The 20,663-nt window shown below is 36.5% G+C and overlaps 1 protein-coding gene across 9 annotated transcripts in view; it reads left to right on the forward strand.

Moving 5' to 3' along the window:
- MAP2K5 (mitogen-activated protein kinase kinase 5) overlaps nt 1–20,663 on the forward strand; it is a 316,347-nt gene that overhangs the window by 75,528 nt on the left and 220,156 nt on the right. For all 9 annotated transcript variants that reach the window (XR_008380627.1, XR_008380628.1, XM_053594066.1 and 6 more), the window contains exon 9: nt 18,545–18,584. Coding sequence is in view for 7 of the 9 variants with exons in the window: in XM_053594066.1 (XP_053450041.1) it covers nt 18,545–18,584 (40 nt within the window). In the remaining 2 variants the exon portion in view is untranslated. The remainder of the gene's footprint in view (nt 1–18,544; nt 18,585–20,663) is intronic.

A 20,663-nucleotide genomic window follows, 5' to 3' on the forward strand; every position in this document is an offset into this window, starting at 1 on the left:
ATTATGGCAATGATGGATTATTGGCATCCAGCCAACATGACAGGATGTCACAGGTCGCTGAGCAGAGATTTTCAGACTCTGTTTCCACCTGAATTAACCATTATTGAAATAGTTTATTGAGATTGAAGTATTGATCATTTCCTGCTAACCTTGGCTTAAGGGAAGGAAGAAGAGGCTGTGGTGTTTTTGAAAGACATTAAATTTCATTTTAAAAAATCTCATTTATTTAGCCTTTTCTTCTTTCTGTTTTATAGCCATTATTGTTTTATTGCTTGGAGAAGAGTATCTTGACTTTATTTTTTATGACAGTATAATTATACTTCAGAAATGCACTTGACTACTATGGGTAACAAAATTGTTCTAGTATATTGGTTTGGCCAATATTGCTATACAAACAACTTTTCAGTCAATTGAGTCTGGTAAAAATCAATACATTATGGTAATATTTCAAGTAAGAATTTGCTGAATCTAAGTTTTTCAACCCTATCTCCTGCCAGGGAAAAAATAGTTTTGAAGTGGCAAGACTTCTTTTTAATATTTTATTTTAATAAAAGTGCTTTCTTTATAAAGAAATTTAAAGTCCCCAGCAAAAGCAGTTGTGAACAGGTAAACATTACATTTACATACTTCTGTATGCTAAGGCAGATGATATCTAATTTCTCTCTGAAATCTGTTCTCTTGCCACTTTACGAGAGTGTAGTATCTGGGATTAACTTCATCTGCAGTATGTTACTTTTGAGTTCGTGTGTCTAGTTGCAGGTGCTGAGTTTGTAGAGATGTGGATAGTTCAGAGAGGAAGCATGGGGAGGGAAAGGAGGGGTTGGGGAATTGTGCCTCTTCAATCCTCCTTCCTTTGTTGAACACCCAAGTTCTAAGCATGTGCTGTGTGGAGGGCACTGTGTTGAGTTGGGGACAGTCCAGCCATGGATGCCAAAGTTCCGTCTCCAGGTAAGCAAAGGACTTCATAGTCTGGGCTGCATGTTTGTATGTGTGATCCACAGGCCCCAGGGACTAAGGAAGAAAGGATCCAGAAAGGCCTCATGAAGCAACTGGTATTTGAGTTGAGAAGTGGTTGAAGGAATTGGCTGACTTTTCTCCGAGGAGGAGAAAATTAAAGGGCTCCATGACATTGGATTTAGAGTCTGACGGGCATTCTTGTAGATGAAGAACAAGCTTACTTTAGGCACAAATAACCTGCCTTGAATGTCTCTGTGACAATCTAACTCTGGCTAGAGATAGTATTGTACTTTTCGTGCTGTCCTTCCTACTGAATTTGTCTTTCCTAAAGGAGAGTTGTGTCTGGATTATCTTGGCGAGAGACCTCACCCGTACCCAGCTTGGTGCCTTACCTATTACTGGGCACTTGGTCAGTGTTTTCAGCAATTAACCTACACAGGCAGATTCTTTGTGGCCTAAGTGTTGTTTATTGCTGGTAGGCAGTAAACTCCCCTACTTTATGCAGAAACATGTGACTTTTGTTCAGAATTGCTGAGGAAATAATTCCCACTTAGGTCTAGACATGTGACGACTGCATAGGCAGGCTTCTTCTGAGTCTAAAGTTCCAGAACTGTATTCAGCTTTCAGCTACCATAAAAATCTTATATCAGGTGTTGCTTGGTTTTATTCAGTAAAACAAAACAATAAAGTTTTTTTTTGTTTTGTTTTACTGAATAAACAAACTTTAAGTTTTGTTATACTGCATATTCCTTTATTCAATGAATACTTACTGAGTGTCACTATGTGCCAAGGACTGTTCTTAGCCTGTGTGATCAGGTAATCACAAGACAGACAAGGTCCTTGCTCCTGGAGCTCACACTAGTGGAGCAATAATTACAGAAAAAGAACAAACAATCACATAAATAAACACTGTAGTGAGAGGGTATCAGACTTCTCAAGTTCTGTAAGTTCTATGAAGAATATAGAGCAGGGCAGGGTATAGTAGCCCATTCCTATACTCCTCGCTAAGGATGGAGAATCATCACTTGAGGCTGGGAGTTTGAGACCACCCTTGGCAACATAGTGAGACACTGTTTCTACAAAAGAAAAATTTAGCTGGGCATACTGGCTCACGCCTGTAGTCTGAGCTACTTGGCAGACTGAGGCAGGAGGATTACTTGAGCCCAGGAATCAAGACTGCAGTGAGCTATGATCGTGCCGCTGCACTCCATCCTGAGCAACAGAGCGAGGCCCTGTGAGAATGTAGAGGAGGTACTCAGGGAAGGCTTGTCTGAGGAGGTGCTATTTGAATTGAGACTGAAGAACAGGAAGGAACCAGTCACGGTTCCGGACAGAAGACACCACTCAGCCAAAAGCCCTAAGATGGGCATGACCTTGCGTCTAGGCCAGTGTTGGGAGGGCAGAGAGATGGACAGAGCTTGAATATGCTGAGTCTTTTAGTCTTTTCTAAGTCCTTGCTAAGAAGATATGATTATCCCCTCACCTTTTCCCCAGTGAGAAAGATAAAGCTTGGAAGGATTAAGTGATACGGCCAAGGTCAAGTCAGGAATGGAGCTCAGGTCTTCTGACACCAGGGATTTTTCTGTTTGCCATTCATGCATTCATTCTCTGAGTTTCCTAAATCCTAACCCAAATTACTTTTGGATGTAAGATGTAAATTAATGTATCAATTCTGAAAGTCAGTGATGTAACATCTCTAGTTGTTAGATTTTGCAGGCTTTTTAGTAGATGTTTAAACAACTGTTCCTAGGCTGACAGAGTTATTACAGTATAACTTGTTATTTGGACTACCCTTTGGGTCTCCTTACTTAATCAAAATTTTAGATTTAATAATTGGATTCCTAGATTAATTGTATGGTCGTGCTAGTGGAGGTGGTACATTTCTTGATTTATATGACACATTAAAATTTTTTTTTTTACCTATTTTATAGTGTTTGATGTGGTAAAAAATTGTAGTCTCTTGGTTGGCATATAGCACAAGCAAATGTTTGTATGCCATAGCATCTAGGGTATTTACTTAAATTGCTTTTTTTGGGGAAATAATTCACTGGAAAGTCCAGAAGGCATTTACTGTGTCTAACTTTCTGCCACAGTTTTTTTCTGTGCTCTTTGATGTGAGAGACCATGTTTCTGTTAAATTGCTGCCTTATTGCAGTAAAATACATTTAGGTTTTTATTTGAACACTAACATTGTATTGGATGAATGAGCTGCCAAATTGGGGAGGGGATATTTAGATATTTACATTGTAGGTATTAAGCATAAAGTTATTATAAAAATAATTTGCTTTTTAAGTGTGACTTGTGTCATGTTGTTCTCTTGACTAAAATTTTATATTTTTCCCTGTCAGTATTGCAAAAAGAAAGAAAAAGAATGTACAGTGTTATTACTAAACGCAGAGTTCATGGCTTTTGTTTTATCAGTTCAAATAATGAAATGAAAAATGTTCAGACAAAATTAAAACTTGCTCTAGGGCACCATCAATATAGCATTTTAACAAGCTTAGTGTATTTGTGTATTTGGAAAATATGTATTGTGTGAAGTTTGCAAACATACTGATTCTATTACGACTGCTAACTGTAGTAGCAGAATATGGCACTATGCTTAGTCAATAAACATGAAACTCTGATTAAATCATAATTAAATTTTCAGAAAAGTTACCTAAAAACTCTGAATTAAATATATTTCTACATTGTCTTAGCAACAAAATATATAGCCAATGAAACTTCATAGTGGAAGAGTAAATAATACATAGGATAGAATTGCAAGAATTCTCTTGTACTGAGTTAAGTTTATGGTTACCACTTAATTGCTTCTTCCTTTTAACTTTTTGGTGGTACTTCTTAGAGAGTGTGTGCAGAATGCAGCAGCTGGGGTAACTGACAGGGCAAATGAGAAGTTTCCTTGTTACTTTGAAGGCCCAAGTAAAGTGTTTCAAGGCTTTGCCTGCCTCTGTGCACCTAAGATGCAAGGTGCTCAGAGTCACCATGGTCACATTTACATTTCCAAAGTGGGCCACCTTCACGTGCCTGTGTTATTTCCTGGTTGCATTGTAATGTGACTGAACTTGTGGGAGCTACTACCATCCTTGTTTGACTTATAAGGAAACTGAAACAGATAAATGAATGGGTTTCCCTGACAATTGAGAACAAGTCAAGGGTAGGACCACCACTGAAACCCAGCCTTTCTCGTTTCTTAGTCCTTTCCCAGTGTTATTCTTAGTAAATAATTACTTTCTGGTTCTGTGAGGAGCTAAAGTAAATAGAATATGTACAGACCTAAGAATCTTTGCTGGCATTTTCTAGCAAACGTACAGCGGCTGTACTTTGCAATTTTATCTTGTGCACCAGTGTGAGCAAACAACTGAAGCAAATAGTTAATTTGATGTCGGAAATATTAATGCTGAATTAATGCTGATTTCTTAACCTCATTCACTTCAGCATATGATTCTCTGAAAAATTTATTCTTTTTTTTTCATGATTTTGTGAGATTGTTTGTGAGTGTATTTAAATAATCTGTGGAATTTGGATGCTTTGTGCTTGTTGGCCTTCATAAGGAAGTTAGTTTTTTCCTCACGTAGACCTGTTTGTTTCCATTTACTATACTTTAAAAGTATGTGTGACATCGTTAAGCCTTAATCTCCTAAATGAATTGGAGAATAGCACTGTCTCTTAACCAATGTCAAGGAATTCAATGTATTCAATTCAGCCAGTGTCAAAAAATGAAATGTTGTCTAATTTTTGAAGAAGAATGTTTTAATAGATTTCATATACTGTAATTTTGGAAATCACCAAAGATACCTCAAAATAAACATGGTGAAATTTGGTCTAAAGTCCAAACACTTTTCCTTCTGTTGTCTACAGTGTAGCTTTTCAATGTAGAGGCCCAGTGCCAAGTAAGGGGAATCTATCAGATTCCTTCTTGTTACTGGCTTAAAGATGGCTGTTTCTGGACGGTGAAGAATGATGCAAGTTTGTGGTGCTCGGTTATGTTAAAGGAGAAAGTCTCTCCTGGTTTATTTTGACCCTAGTCATGATATGTCCATTTCATGAAGTCTGTTATATACAAAAGTGCACAAAATGAAGATAAAGTGCCTCTCTCCGGCCTGACAAAAGCCATTTCTTTGCAGAATGGTAGCTGCAGCGAAAGTAAATAAATGAATGGACAGCAATCACAGCCTAGTTGATGAAACTGTTCAATTAAAGCACAGGCATTTACATGGTGTAATTTCCCTAAATTGCCAATGAGCCCCTTTAGACACAACCAGTGTTCAAATTGATTTCAGCATTGATTTTGGCTGAAGCTGATAAATTTCTGCTTGTTAGTTAAAGTAATTTTGCAGAAGACTTTGTACTGCAGTATTGAAGTGTTCATTTAGCTGATGGTTAAAAGAGGAGTTATTTACAGAGGCCTCTACTGTTGTTCTGAGATGGGACAATTCCCCAATCATCTTTTACTTTTAATTTTTTAGGCTTCAGTATACCAATCAATAGGTGATTGAAACTGATTAAAACTTATCCAACCAGCTGCCTATGGCAGTTTAATTAGAAGCTGGATGATTCTTAAATTAAAGTTGTGTTATTTGCATTGCATAGGCATCTTCCAGAAGACTAAAGGACTAATAGTGCTGAAAACTTAAAAGTTTGGCTTTCTTAAGCTTTCTCACAAATGTTAAGTCACTCAATAGCTATTTGTAAAACAATTAAAAAATGTATTCAGAGGCTTTGCCTTTATGGACACTAGGCTAACTTGTCAGTCACAGAATTTTTTTTTTCCTTTCAGTCATAGGGATAACCTGTCATAGAACGAATGCGATATATGAAAGTGCAGCTCTGTGTGATATTTATTTTATTTCATAAGCAAGGTGAATGCTTGAGCTTATTTTTTAAACAGTGTGGGGCAGGGTGAAACCAGCCTTTATGATGTCTTGGGCATCTTCTACCCGAACACGTCAGCTTTGAATTTGTATGTTTCATTCTGTTTGAGGTCTTGATTAAAATAAATCTCCATCGAATGAAAACAGATGTTTTCATTTAAGTTCATGTTGTAGGTAAGATTATAGAAGATAAATTTTTCCTTCTCCCTGCACCTATACTCATTTTATCTAGTGTGGGACAATTTCTTGAGTTTTTAATGGGAATGGGTTAATATTTCTGTCATAGGGGACATATTACATCTGGTATTACAGGGAAGAAGGGAATAAATGGCTCACTTTTCAGAGGTGCATTTACTCTTTGACCCACAAGGGTACTATTTAGTGTTCCAGAAGAGGTAATTTAGTAAATTGTACCCCTGTGGCCTGAAAAGTTGATGCAACTCTGAAAAGTGAGTCATTCAATCAATTTTCCCTATTGCTTTTTAAAAATCAGCACTGGCCATATCCAGTGATCCTTGAAGACAGTGGAAATTAAGAGGATCTAGAGGCATCCAGTTTGTGTGCACACAAAGCTTGTTGAGACATGTGCTGGATTTGACTTCAGAGGACCTCAATATACTTCCTACTCCAATGCTTATCAGACAGGAAAACTAAAGCAGTCAGTAATCTTACCCAGCCTTGGTTTCTTTGTCTATAAAATGGGGATAATAATAATAATAAATTTTTGTGCAAATCAAATAGCATACCTGTATGATACAATTACTAGAATAATAGTTATTAGTTGAACGAGGTTTTCTGAAGTAGCCATTTTTGGTATCTGATTTTTTGTTTGTTTCTTTGTTTGTTTTGTTGTCCCCCATAGAGTGGCATCACAGCTTACAGCAACCTCAAACTCTTGGACTTAAGTAATTCTTTTGCTTCAGCCTCTGAAGTAGCTGAGACTACAGGCACCCACCACAACGCCTGGCTATTTTTGCAGTTGTCATCGTTGTTTAGTTGGCCTGGGCCGGGTTTGAACCCGCCAGCCTAGGTGCATATGGCTGGCGCTGTAACCACTGCTACCGGTGCCAAGCCATGTATCTAATTTTGGAAAGGAATTTGTTGTTAGTTTTCTAAGAAGCTGTGAGCAGAGATTACATGGTAATCAAGCCATTTCAGAGTAGAGTTTCCTAGCTCATTAATCCTCAAGATATTTCCCCCATACATAGTGCTTGGCTACTCCATTTCTTTCTTTCATTCTTATCATTAGGCTTTAGTCTCTTGCCTCTCTGTTTGCCCATTACATTTTTTTGAAACCTTTGATTAAGGGGTCTCTATGACTGTACCTTCCTTCATCTCAAAGATATTTAGGCCGTATATTAAAAGACATTACTCTGGTTGACGTGGGGAGACCACATCAACTTACAAAAGAAATATGGAGGCAGTGATGACCTCATTAACTTTGAGGCAAGTATAAGAATAAAAAGGGATATATAGCCAGAATAAATAGAAAAAAGAAGTTATAAAATGTATAGGTATAATAGCTTTTCTTGGGTTGCAAATCTTTCTAACCTAGCCAAGCTATGCATATAATACATTAAGTTGATTTAAGAGCCCTATGTACAATTCTTATTTTGAAATTAATATCTGTGTCCTGATAACATGTTTGAATTGACACTTAAACAATCTGGGAGGCCGTGTTTCTCAACCACAGGTTATTTTGCAATCAGTAGTCAAGCATCTGTAATGGGTTTTTAGGCAGAAGGAAGGTTGACATAGATTGCTATTTGAACTAGTACAGCTTACATGAAAGCTTCTTTTTACAACTGCTGTTTACTTTGGATTTCCTATTTTAACAGCTAGAGTCTGGCTAATGTGTTTATCTATTATGGAAGGCAACAACTGTCAGTGTTGATTTCCCTGAAACTATTTGAATTTTTTCTGTGGATGGCTCTTTTATATGTGACAATATTCCTTAAAATTACAAAGCTTGACCGTTAATCTCAGAGTGTTAGTAAAGTCTACTCCCAAAGAAACCTACCAAGTGAACAAATCTCTAAAAAGACCAAACAACGAAATAGATTTTTTGTAGTGCACCAAAGGTAATTTACACTTGGTTACTGAAAACATCTCATTACATTAAAACATGATATTCAGAGGGTCTTAAAACTAACCTCAGAAGATAGCAAAAGAATTTTGTTTCTGTACTTGTAGACTCGTGTATTTATGTGCTTGACTTCATGGCAAAGGAGTATTCAGCTTGTTCTGTTTTGGCTTCAGATTTGGAAGAATGTAATACAGTTAGCTCTTAGGTTCTTTGTTTTTTGTAGGAGACTCAAAGTCTCATGTGGGTATCTCTTCATCTTGATACCTTTAGCCTTCTTGATTTCTGTCATCTCCTTTCTTTGGTTTTAGTTTTCTTTTATGCTGGAGTTATTATAGTCTTTGAAATGGAAAAACTTCTAAGTTGAAGAAGGACTTCTATCCTGTTATTCTAAATTTATGTAAAAGCAGAGTTAACTCTTTAAGGGGTATATAAGTAAAAATCATACAAAGAACAAGGAAATTGCATCTGTAAGTATGGAAACTGTTGATCTTACATCCTATTGGCTTTAGCAGATACCATGTATATATATTTTTCATTTTTGTAGAGATGGGATCTTGCTATTATTGTCCGGGCTGGTCTTGAATACCTAGGCTTGTCAAGGGATTGATTCTTCTGCCTAAGGCTCCCAAAGTGCTAGGATTCTATCATGAGCCACTGTACCTGGCTAAACACTATGTTTTTTGTTAAGGAATAGACTTAATAATTGAATTGTACTACCAGCTCTTAACTTTCTGTGCTAATGAGAATTGAGAGTTGCGTTTTAGATGATGGAAATCCCAAACTTAGGTGATAATGAATCAGATGTGAGAGAGGCATTTTTTTTTTTTTTTTACAGTGCATTTTGCCTCTAGTGGACATCCAGGAGACCTCTAGGGCATTGAGAAAATACAGAGTCAGAGAACCCAGGATATCCCATGAGTTATGAAACTTTTTTTTTTTTAATTGTAGTTGTCATTGTTGTTTGGCGGGCCCGGTCTGGATTTGAACCTGCAAGTTCCCATGTATGTGGCTGTCACCCTAGCCACTTGAGCTACAGGTGTCGAGCCACAAGTTGTGAATCTTTGTAGGAAAAACAAAGAACTGATTTTATTACTTGGGAGAGCCTTTGGTATTTCTGCCATGAGATAATAACAAATAATTTTGTTCATAACTTTTATTTATTTTAAAATAGCCTTTCTTTCTTTTTTTTTTTAATAGCCTTTCTTGTCTCCTGCCTGTCCTCTAAGAACAAAAGAGCAAAATAAACATCGCCTTTTTCCTGCTCGTGGAGAATAAGACCATCCCTTTCTAATTACTAGCTAATTTAAGCAAATCCTAACTATTGCTTATACTATTTTAGTGACTGGATTGCTTTCTTAGGTTCTGATCCATTTGGGGAGCTTTCCAATAATTGATTAACACTTTATGAATAATTCACAGAGTAATTGTGCCCCTCTGTTCACTGACCTCTTTGAAGTATGTTATATGAGCAGTAGAACTTAAGTCAGTGGCATTTAATTTATATGGTTTAAGCAAGAAATGCCCTGTATCCTTCCTAGGACAGCAACAGTACTGTCATTTCAGTGTTCCTGTCTTGCCATTGTGATAAGTCATTATATGAACAATTACTCTTGAAGTCTTTTAAGAAGCAAAAAAAACAAAGGGAAAAGTGTTTCTGTATTCTTTTTTTTCTTTATTAAGTCATAAAGAGGTAGATCACATATACATTAATGCATTTATGGGGTACAATGTGCTGATTTCATATACAATTTGGAATGCGTACATTGTACTGGTTTCTGTATTCATTTTGAAGAGTGTTTTTTTTTCTGTTTGTTTGTTTTTGTAGTTTCTGGATGGGGCCAGGTTTGAACCCACCATCACCAACATATGAGGCCAGCGTCCTGCTCCTTTGAGCCACAGACGCTGCCCTTGAAGAGTGTTTTGCTAATAAATTGACATTTATAACATACATTGTCGGTTATGCTGACATGTTAAATATTTTTAGTTAGATCATAGGTCATTCCCTCCCAATTCTTCAATTATATTGTATCTCATAATTGCTAGAGAAGCACATATACTTCCTATTATCAATTCTCTCTGCTCATAATTTAAAATTGGAACATGTTCAGAAATTAATATGCACAACAGTGCTATAGAAATCAGATGCCTGCTTTAACTGTATGAGATTGTACAATCTTTATCAGAAAATGTATGATCAGCTCTAGGTTATTTATTTTGTGAATAGGAGTCAGCTGGGACGATTCATATTTTTTTGGTTCTCCGTGAATTTGAAATTCTAAGCATAAATAATTTCAGTAAACATTGTAAAATACAGATGCAATTGATGTTATGCATGACATAAATTTGTGTGGGAGTCCATATGTTGGAATGTGAACACGGGTTGCTTCTCCCTTATGTCCCGGGTGGACTTTTTAACATTTTGTTTTCAAATTTTTATTTTCTTTACATTTAAAGATTCTTATAGAAATTCAATTTACTCTTCGTAGAGATAGATCTTTTAATAAATTCTCATTACGATTTAGACAAAAATGAGCACAGCTGTATTGTACTCAATCTAATTCAAAGACAAGATACCAGAATCAGTTGTATTTGTCTGCAAATATTGCTTTTGAGCTCAGTCATATGTTTTTTTGAACATCTACTTTGTCACTGGGTGCAGTGCCTCACCCCTGAAATCCTAGCACTCTGGGAGGCCAAGGCCGGTGGATTGCTTGAGCTCCGGAGTTCAAGACCAGCCTGAGTAAGAGCAAGACCCTTTCTCTACTAAAATAGAAAAAACTAGCTGGGCTTGGTGGAGGGTGCCTGTAGTCCCAGCTACTGGGAAGGCTGAGATATGAAAATCACTTAAGCATAGGAGTTTGAGGTTGTTGTGAGCTGTGATGTCACAGCACTCTACCCAGAGTGACAGAGTGAGACTCTGTCTCAAAAAAAAGGAGAAAAAAAAAGAACATCTACTTTGTACATGGTACTGTGGTACTTCACTTGGCAGTCAGGGAGATACATTAATAACATGAACTTTCATGGCCTTAGGGACATGAATCTTGGGGGTCTGTTGCTAGCTTACTGTCTCCTCATCTTTCTGATTTCTGAATTTAGAGAGCCTCAGTTTTAGTCATCAAACCTATTCTCTGTTTAATTTGCATCCTAGTGAGCTTGTGCTGTTCTGTGACTTTACATGTAATCTTCTATATGTTGGGAAAGCCCAAATGTGTATCTCCAGACCTGGCCTCTGACTTGAATTTTAGATTCGTATCTAATTAGCAATTGGATGTCTTTTAGGCACTTCGAAATTTTATATATAAAACAGAACTCTTTATTTCCTCTGAAACCTGCTTCTTCTGTTGCTTTTCTCATCTGAGCAAATGGTTTATATTTGTTGTCACTCAGCCTGTATTAGACAGTAAGCTTCATGGGGGCAGGGACATCACCTGTTTGTTCTCCACAGTAGCCATACTACCCGGCATACTGCCTGGCTATGAAGGGCACGCGTTAAATATTTACTAAATATATAAATTAAGTATCTAAACTAAGAGGAACGTGGTATAGGTTGGGCACATAGTAATGAACAAAATGGACCTTGACCCTAGCCTTAGAACTTACAATAAAGTAGATGACAGAGACTCTATTTTAGGAATTTATAATATAGTTAGGTAATTGAGTTTACAATGTAGTTAAATAAAATTAGAAAAAGTACAAAAGTTTAATTGAGATAGACCCTGACATGAGGCACTTGTATCTGTGCCTCATGAACTTTGTTACCCTGAGCGAGTTTCCTAATACTCTGAGTCTGTTTTTATTATCATGTGTATAATGTGACTTAAGACACAAATGTCATAGGGAAGTTAAATTAATTCTGTAGTGTACACCATTAGGTATTGTTAATTCCCCCTTTTTTCCTTTTCCTTTCTCCCTTCTCCCATATCTTAACTACCCCGTTTATTTATTAACTAATAAATATTTATGTATTTACTGTGTGCCAAATATTGTGCTAGATCTTATGTACACTTTATCAAATAGGGAGATGGGGTCTCTGCCCTCATGGAGCTTTAAAGTACAAGGTAGATAGTCTAAGGTGGGCTAGGTGAGGTTCCTCTATTTGTGTTGGAATATAGCTATAATACTCCCATTACCTTAGCTTGAAATTTTAGATTCATCTTTCTATTCCCTGTGTTTCATAAATTCTCTCTGTTTAAAGTCTTTGCCTCTATGTTCCCTTTCCCATATCCACTGGTATACCCAGGTTCATGTTGTCACCACCTCTTCCCTTAACTCATATGATGAGATTTCTAAATGCTCCTGGCTCTCTCTAGTTTCTCCTTATTTCCAGAAGTAAAGTGGTAATCTGCTTCCAGAATAATGGTTTTAAAGTTAAGATCTGATCCTATTGCTACCCTGCCTAAAAACCTTCAACAACTTTGTATTGACTAGCAAATTCGGCACAGCAAACTTTCAGCATAAGTAATAAAAGTGGAAAGACAATGGAATATACTATTCTCATAAAGTTGAGGAAAAAAATAATTGTCTTAGTGAAACTGTCATTCAAAAGAGAGGGCAAAATAAACATCTTTAGAAATGAATATGAGTGTGTGTGGAAAGAGAGAGAGATGGGTCAGATAGAGTTAGTTTATTACTGAGGGAAGTACTTAAGAAAGAAAAGAAAAATGAATCCAGTTGAATTCATAAAGGAATAAAATTAAAGAAGGACTAGTCTAGGCGCCCGTAGTACAGTGGTTACAGCACCAGCCTCATATACCAAGGCTGGCGGGTTCGAACATGGGCTGGGCCAGCTAAACAATGACAACTGCAGCAAAAAAATAGCTGAGTGTTGTGGCGGGCACCTGTAGTCCCAGCTACTTGAGAGACTGAGGCACGAGAATTGCTTAAGCTCAAGAGTTTGAGGTTGCTGTGAGCTATGACACCACGGCACTTTGAGGGTAACAAAGTGAGACTCTGTCTCCAAAAAAAAAAAAAATTTTAAGAAGAAGTAGTATTCAGGTAAGCCTGGCTATATAGAAACAATAATAGTAGTGGTTAATTTAGCTGTATCAAAGTGAAAATAGACAAAAAGACTGGACCAAATAACAGGTTAAGATGAGAAGGGCTGATTGGAATTAAAGCATTCTAAGATTTTTATATTGTTAGGGAGAAGGATATAGGTAGCAATTAAGTTTACATTTTGTTAAGTATTATTGTTAAAAATCATTTGAACAAGGGTGGCGCCTGTGGCTCAAAGGAGTAGGGCACTGGCCCCATATACTGGAGGTGGTAGGTTCAAACCTGGCCCTGGCCAAAAAACTACCAAAAAAACCCAAAATCATTTGAACAAGGAAATACCATATATGAAAATTCATGAGATGCATCAAAGTCATACTTAAAGGTAGTTTTATATATATTCGTTAGAAAAGAACTGGATATTGATAGGCTTAGCATCTAACCCAAGAAATTAAAAAGTAGAGGCAGGAAATAAACCCAAAGAAAGTAGAAGGAAAGAAATACTTAGGAACAAAATTAATGAAGTAAAAATTTGAGAAGCAATTTGATAAAACTGGAAGGTGGTTTCTGGGGAAAGTTTATCAAATAGAGAGGAGACAAAAAGAACAGCATTAGGAATAAAAAAGGGAACATAATTCTGGACAGAGTGGAGATTTTAAAAATAAGAGAATACAATGAGTAACTTTATGACAATAAATTTGAAAACAGATAAAATGGACAATTTTCTGGAAAAATTTAATGAAACTCTCTTAAGAAAACTAAATAGACCTATAACAATTTAGAAATTTTATTCATTCAAATATTAAACAAATATTTATAAAATGTGCCAAACATAATTTTAGGCACTGGAGATAATGGCAATGAGCAGAAACCTAAAAGTCTGTGTTTTTATGAAGCTTTCTTTCTTGTGGTGGGAGATGTACAATAAATTAATAAAGTGTATTAGTTTAGTTATTGATAATTTTATGAAAAATAAAGACAGTGAAGAGAAAGTGGGCTGTTTTATGTATGAAAGTCAAAGAAGTTATATTGGACCTGAAAAAGTGATGGTGCAAGCCAAGTGGATATCGGAGAAAGTTGTTAAGTTCTCAGGGATGGGTGCAAAGGCCCCGAGGCAGGAGCTTGTTTGGCAGAGCAGAATGAGCCTTGTGGGTAAGGGGGAGTGGCATTAACAGACATCAGTGAGGCAGCCATGGGCCAGAGCATGAAATTTTTATATGGACTTTTGATTCGACAGTTAGAAATTTACTTATGAAATAGGGGACTATTATAACTTCTACTTGTAAGATTATAGAATTAAGTGTATATGGAACTTTTTTTATAAAACACTACCCAAGTGATAGATTTGTTTTCGATCCAGAGGTATTTATTATTTGTTAAACAGTTGTTAAATATGGGGCACCTACCATGGCCAGGACATGTGTCAAGCATAAAGAATGCAAAGGTGATGGAGACGTGGCCGTTGGCTGCTCAGTGTGGGAGACAGACACATAAACAAGTTTTTGTAGTGGGCTAAGAGCAATAATAGAGCAACTAAAGTTTGAAGAGTTGGAGAGGCATCAAAATATTATTTTGCAAAATGTATAAGGATGTGTTTTAAAGGAAGGTATGTAGATATTTTTTAAGGTAGCTTATATTTTCCTACTATTTAACTCAAGGAGAATGAAAACTTGGCTTTCTCATTTAGCAACAGTGATTGTCAAATGCAGTTTCTGCTAAAATGGATACCTAAATGGAGCACGTAATCACCTTTATCTCTGAGGTGCATAACTTTTAGTAATGGGCAAGAGATAAACATGGTAAGCCTAAAATTTGAATTATAGCATATCAATAACATTTCAGATAGCAGTTTTAATTTTTGTATTTAGAGTTTGTTCAACATGAAGAAACACTAAAGTTTTTGGACAATAGAAGATATATAGCAAGCTTTTCCCAGTTCATCGTTGTTAAAGCTTTATTAGAGGCTCATCTGTGGACTCACTCTTAGAGAATATACTCTTGTTCTTTCAGTCTGTTTTTGCAAGTTTTACTCTTAAAATGCTCAGCTACTCTGAAAGCTTCTTAGCTTCCTGACATTTAATTCATGTTTTCTGAGTGCCAGGTTCTTTCCTCAGAGTTATCTTTTTGGATCCTCACCTCTCTATAAGGTAGGCACTGCTTTCCCTAGTCCAGAGTTGAGACAGTTGAGACAGAGTGAGGTTTAGTAACAGGTTCACACAGCTGGGAAGTGGCAGAGCTGGGATCAGAGCCCAGGCAGTGACTAAAGAGCCCGTAACCCTTTGCTCTTTTGCCTCCTAGGATAAATTGGCAGTGATTGCAAAATGCTTGTTAGCCAGGAGAGATTCAGATGTGATGTTCCTTAGCCTGATTGAAATAGTCAGTACCTCTGTCAGTACCTTTTGAATTATGGGTTTACCTGCCCTAGAATATAGTGAAGAAAAATTCAATTATACATTTCCATTAGGTCTTAAAATATGTATATTCTACCATAGTTCTAGTCTTGGCTTTGGTACTGGCTGTGTGAGCTTTGACAAGTTATTTAACCAGGCTTTTGGGTGTTTCTCCTGTAAAAGAAAGGGATTAGAGTAGATAACTTTCTTTATTTCCCACTATGTCAACAAATTCTCTGATTCTGCACTCTAACTAGGATTAAAGGTTGATGTCAACTTCTTTGTCCATTCATCTAGAATCTGTTGTTCCAAATGATAAAAGAAGGTATTGATAGCAATTAATCTCCTATGCTGGGCTCTTTTTTATTTTAAATATAAAAAAATTTATACCAGGCCATTAGCTTTTGCCATCTTAAATTGTATATGTTGTGTGCTCAATTTTAGAGGCTGGGAAGGCTTGTCCTGGTCTCAAACAAAATGGAACACTCAAGGACTAAACACTAGAAATATCTTATAAACATGCTTCCTCTATGCAATCACTGGAACAGGTAATTACTGTGGCAACAGCAAACTAATTTGAAGTGTTAACTGTTAATTAAAACATTGCAGAGGTGTATAGTTGTCTTTTGGTGTAACCAGAACCTCCATTCAAACTTCATTAATCACTTTACTGTTAATGTGTGGAGGAAGGTCAAGACAATTGAGATGCAGTATCTGTTGAAAGAAAGCAAGTTCCTTTTCTCCAGGTAGAATACCATTTGCAGAGTTAAGGGACACGCTCGTCTCATGCCTGGTGATGCCTTTGTCATCTGCTTCTCCTTGATGATTAAATGTTAAACTGGTGCTGTCATTGCCCTGTAAACCGAACCAAGTAGACTCTTCATTGCTCGAAATTGAACCCAAACTTCCACGGATGAATTGGCGTGCATCATAATTAAATTTTCAAGCCTCCCCTTTTAATTCCACTTAGAAATAAGAGACCTTTCTTTTGGAAAAGAGATCGGCTTTCTTGACAAGCTAATTAAGTTGCCAAACTGCCCGGTATGGAATGTATGTTAGATTATCTGCTAATCATTTTCTTATCGCTGTTGTTGCTCTCAAAAGTCCAGGTGTTGCTTATTCTCTGATCGTTTTATAACTTTTGAATTCTTGTGTATGGATTCAACTATTTCAGTCCTTGGTTAGTGATTCTAATATACAATATTTTAAAAAGTTGAAATTGGAAGAATCTATGATACGGAAAAGGGAAAATAATGTATCATTATTAAATCTTATGTATTTTATTACCTGTACTTACATGTAATATAGTTTCTAAATTCCTTCAAATCACATTTCACATTAGCTTAGGACAACTTCTGTGACAGGCATTAACAAAAATACAGTGTAGGTTTTATAAATCAGTGTATTACATGAGTTGGGATGTATCTTGAATCAAATGACCTGAAGTTTAGATTTACATTGTAAAAAGGGTGATGTTAAAATAGATAATAGAGTAAGTGATAATATGTTCTAAAACTTGTGTAAATGTGAGGGTTCCACTTGTAAAATGTGTATTACTTTATACAAAGTTGTTTTAATTGGTTAAAGTTTTATAAGTAATAGTTATACTAAGGAGGTTGTTATTTAGGCAAATTCTTTGCTAGGGTAAAGAATTCTTTGGTAAAGCGAACAATTATCACCTAAGTTTTATAATTTTGCCTTTAAGTGAGATAATGCATCAATTAATATAATAAGAGCTGTGTTTTTATACCTTCCATGATTGGGCTGACCTTTGTCTATTCAAGTAGTAAAAGCAGAATGAATAAATTCTTACACCACTCATATATTTGGATAAATATGTACATATATTGTATGTATGTGTTTTCCTAGTCTTGCCTGAATTTGTAACATTTTATGTGAAAATATTACAAATACCTATAGACTCTTAATAAACTATTTCAATAATATAAGTCAATCACTTGCAAAATGTTTTCCAGTGATTGCTCAACTCTGTAAATGTACAGAGTTGTACAAAATTATTGAATTATACCCTTAAAACAAGTGCAGTTTTGTCATATATAAATTATGTCCCAATAAAGTTGTTCAAGTTTGTCAGAGCAAACAAGCAAATATGTGTATTTCTACCGAAACAGTAGAAAATGATGTTAGTGGAATATATAAATTTTATTTGTTTTAAGAAGTGAGCAGTTTTGGGGCCTATTAAATGTAGTTTGCAGCTGGGGAGGTGAGGATGAGGTGATTCCTGAGACACTAAATTCTTGTATTTCCCCACAACTTCCTTACCCCATTTGCATCTTAACACTAGCCAGTGAGAAGAGTAATCTGATCTTGGCTAACGAATGAATTCCTCTGCAGAACAAGATTTTAGTTCTTCCAAAATAATTTGTTTCATTATACTTTTATGAGCTTTTAGTAACAATGCTTGTTTATGTCATGTTGTTTGTTTTGAGGTTTTCATATGAGGTGGATTATTTCTAGATGATGTTCAGAATATACAAACCCTGTAGTATATATATAAAAGCCACATTTCATTTAAATATGAAATGTCTTGATGAAAAGTAATATTTTATTTCTGTAAACCCTGTTCTTGTACTTCTTTATAAATGAATGTATTTATATTTCTTGATTCTTGTTATTTCAGTATATCTGATATTTTGAGCTTGCCTCTCTTTTTTGGGAAAAGTTGAACCACATGCTTGAGCCTTTTAACTCTGATTTTTCGTATGAAATTTATATTGTAAGCCTTAGGTAGTTCTGTCTGTTTTAAGATTGTTTTGGTAAAATGTAGCAGTACATTTTATCTGCGTATACAATTGAAAGGTACACAAGTAAAACCTTTTATATGGCTCTGTACAGTGTTTAGCATGGGGCTACAGAGGGTCCCACACACAATGGCAGTCATAAGGGATCTGGAGCCAAAAGACCTTTGTTTGAAATCTCATTCTACTACTACTCATGCTGTGTCATCGGGCAAACTGCTTAACTTCTCTGTGCTTCAGAGTCCTCTTGTAAAAAAGGAGAATAATAACGTCTTAGCATTACCTCAGAGGTATTTTAAGATAATGTATAATGAATCCTTTTGCAACATTAAGCTCCATAGAAATGTAAATAGCGAGTGTTATTAGTGTTCTTTAAAAATATCATGTATCCTATTGCTGCAGAAATGTTTGGGTTGTATTTTTGTCCTTAACCATTTTGTAGATTGTTTAGTGATCCCAAGTGACGTTATTTTTTTCTTCCCATAGAGCCTATCATGTCCCGAGTGGGAAAATATTAGCTGTAAAGGTAAGCGCTGGATATATTTTATGTCATTCTTGATGCTCACCACTTTTCTTTCCTTGGTTAGCTTGAGTCACAGGTGTCATCACAGAGGAGATGAATGCCCAGCCTGTGCCTGTGGGCTGCATGCAGATTAGTTGAGGACTGTTTTGCTTATCTGTGGTGTTGGATATCTGAAAAGTATGCATGGACCTTGTCTTTTGCTTATAGGCTTGTGTTAGTGTATTTAATGTATGGTCTAAGATAACTCTTACTCTTCTAATATGTGGCAGAAATGAAAAGAAAAAAGGCTGGATACCCTTAGAAGGTTTGGGTGGTAGGTAGGGGAAGCTATGGCTCTGTAGTGACACTGAAATACCTGAAAATATTTTAAGGATGCTTTGAAATGGTCATTTGTAAGCTCCTGGCATTGTAATTCTTCTCACTAAGAAGAGAGTGCTTCTTTCTGTGTTCCCTGCTAAATGGCATCACTGTCTATCTGGCCATGCAGCTCACAACCTTTGTAGTCATGCCTTCCTTCCTCCCTGCATATGCCACATCCTGTGAATTGCCATATCGTGTTAGAAAATTTCCCTGAAATGTATCAGTTTGTCTCTTTCTTTTTTCATTCCCATTGCTGTGGCCTTGGATCATGCTGAAATTACCCATAGCCGGACTTTTGAAATAACTTCCTCACTGTACTTTTGGTCTTTTTTTTTCCCATGTGCCTTTTGAGAAACGGAATCATATCTGACCATGTAATTGTCTTGTTCACACTTATCCTCAGTTGTGTACAACATAAAGCCTAAATGTCTGCCTCGCCCCTCACTCCTTAAGGTGTCTTGAAATACCCAAGCGGCACACCTGCCGGTAGAGTCATGTTGCACGTAACTCAGGATGTTCTTGACCAGCAGGTTCTCAACCCGTGGGTCACGACCCACAGGAACTGTATTAAAGGGCTGCGGCATTAGGAAGGTTGAGAACCACTGTTCTAGACAGTTGCCTAAGATGTTCCTCACTTGCTCCAGTCTTGTTCATAATCATACCTCATCTCTGCCAAACTGCAAGATCCCAGTCCTGCTATGCCTCTTTGGATTTAATCCCTGCCACTGGCTGCTGGTGCTTGATCTTCCCAACCTCTTTAATCTCAGATTTCCCTCATGGACTTTGTTTGAATTGCACCTCTGACTGCATCCTTCACTACCTCCAGTCCTAACCCCACAGAACTTTATTTCTAATGCTACTGAGCTGTTAACTAACAGACTAATCAGGTCTGCTTTGCTCCCTACCCTAAACCTACAAATTTGTCAGTCCCTCTATGTTTTGGCCCCCACCTACCGTTATAGACTTGACCTCTGCTTTACCAGTCTGTTAGGCCCCATCTTCAGTCTTTGGGACTTCAGTAATGAAAGCTTTTATTTTTTGAGTGACTACTATATACTAGATATTATGCTAGATGTTATGTAACTATCACTTTTAATCCTTAAAACTACAAAGTAACCCTATCTATTTTAGATTTTAGGAAACTGAGACTTAGCTAAATTATCCAAATCCACACCATTGTAAAAGGCAGAGCCATGATTTAAAATGAAGTCGATCTAACTCCAAAGCCTTTATACTGCTATTGCTAAACTCTCTGATTTCTATCTATCTTTTCAAGGTTCACTTCCAAGGTGCCTTCTTAGCTATTGACAGTGACAAAATTTTCCTTTCAATAGTGTATATTTCTTCTTTCTTTTCTTATCTAGGAAACAAAGAATAACAGCAATTATTATTATATATTATCGGTTATACCTTTTAGAAAGGTGAAGTCAAACTAAGGCCTAGATCTTCTGAATGCTAGATCTTCACAGCACCTAGAATGTGTTGTGTGGCATTATCAAGTCTAGTTTTAATAACTTAAGTCACTTGTGGTGAGGAGGTACAACAGAGCTCCTTTGGGGATGTTTTCTTTGATACTATAACCAAACTAGCTCTTTGGAATCGTAGAACTGGAAGAGACCTTAGAGATCATGTATTGTAACCCTTACATTTTACAGAGGAGGAAACTGAGGTCCTGATAGTTTGCAAGGGTAGACACTGTAGAGGCAAGATTCCATCCCAGTC

Source organism: Nycticebus coucang, chromosome 6, assembly GCF_027406575.1.
Source record: "Nycticebus coucang isolate mNycCou1 chromosome 6, mNycCou1.pri, whole genome shotgun sequence".
NCBI classification, from domain to species: Eukaryota; Metazoa; Chordata; class Mammalia; order Primates; family Lorisidae; genus Nycticebus; species Nycticebus coucang.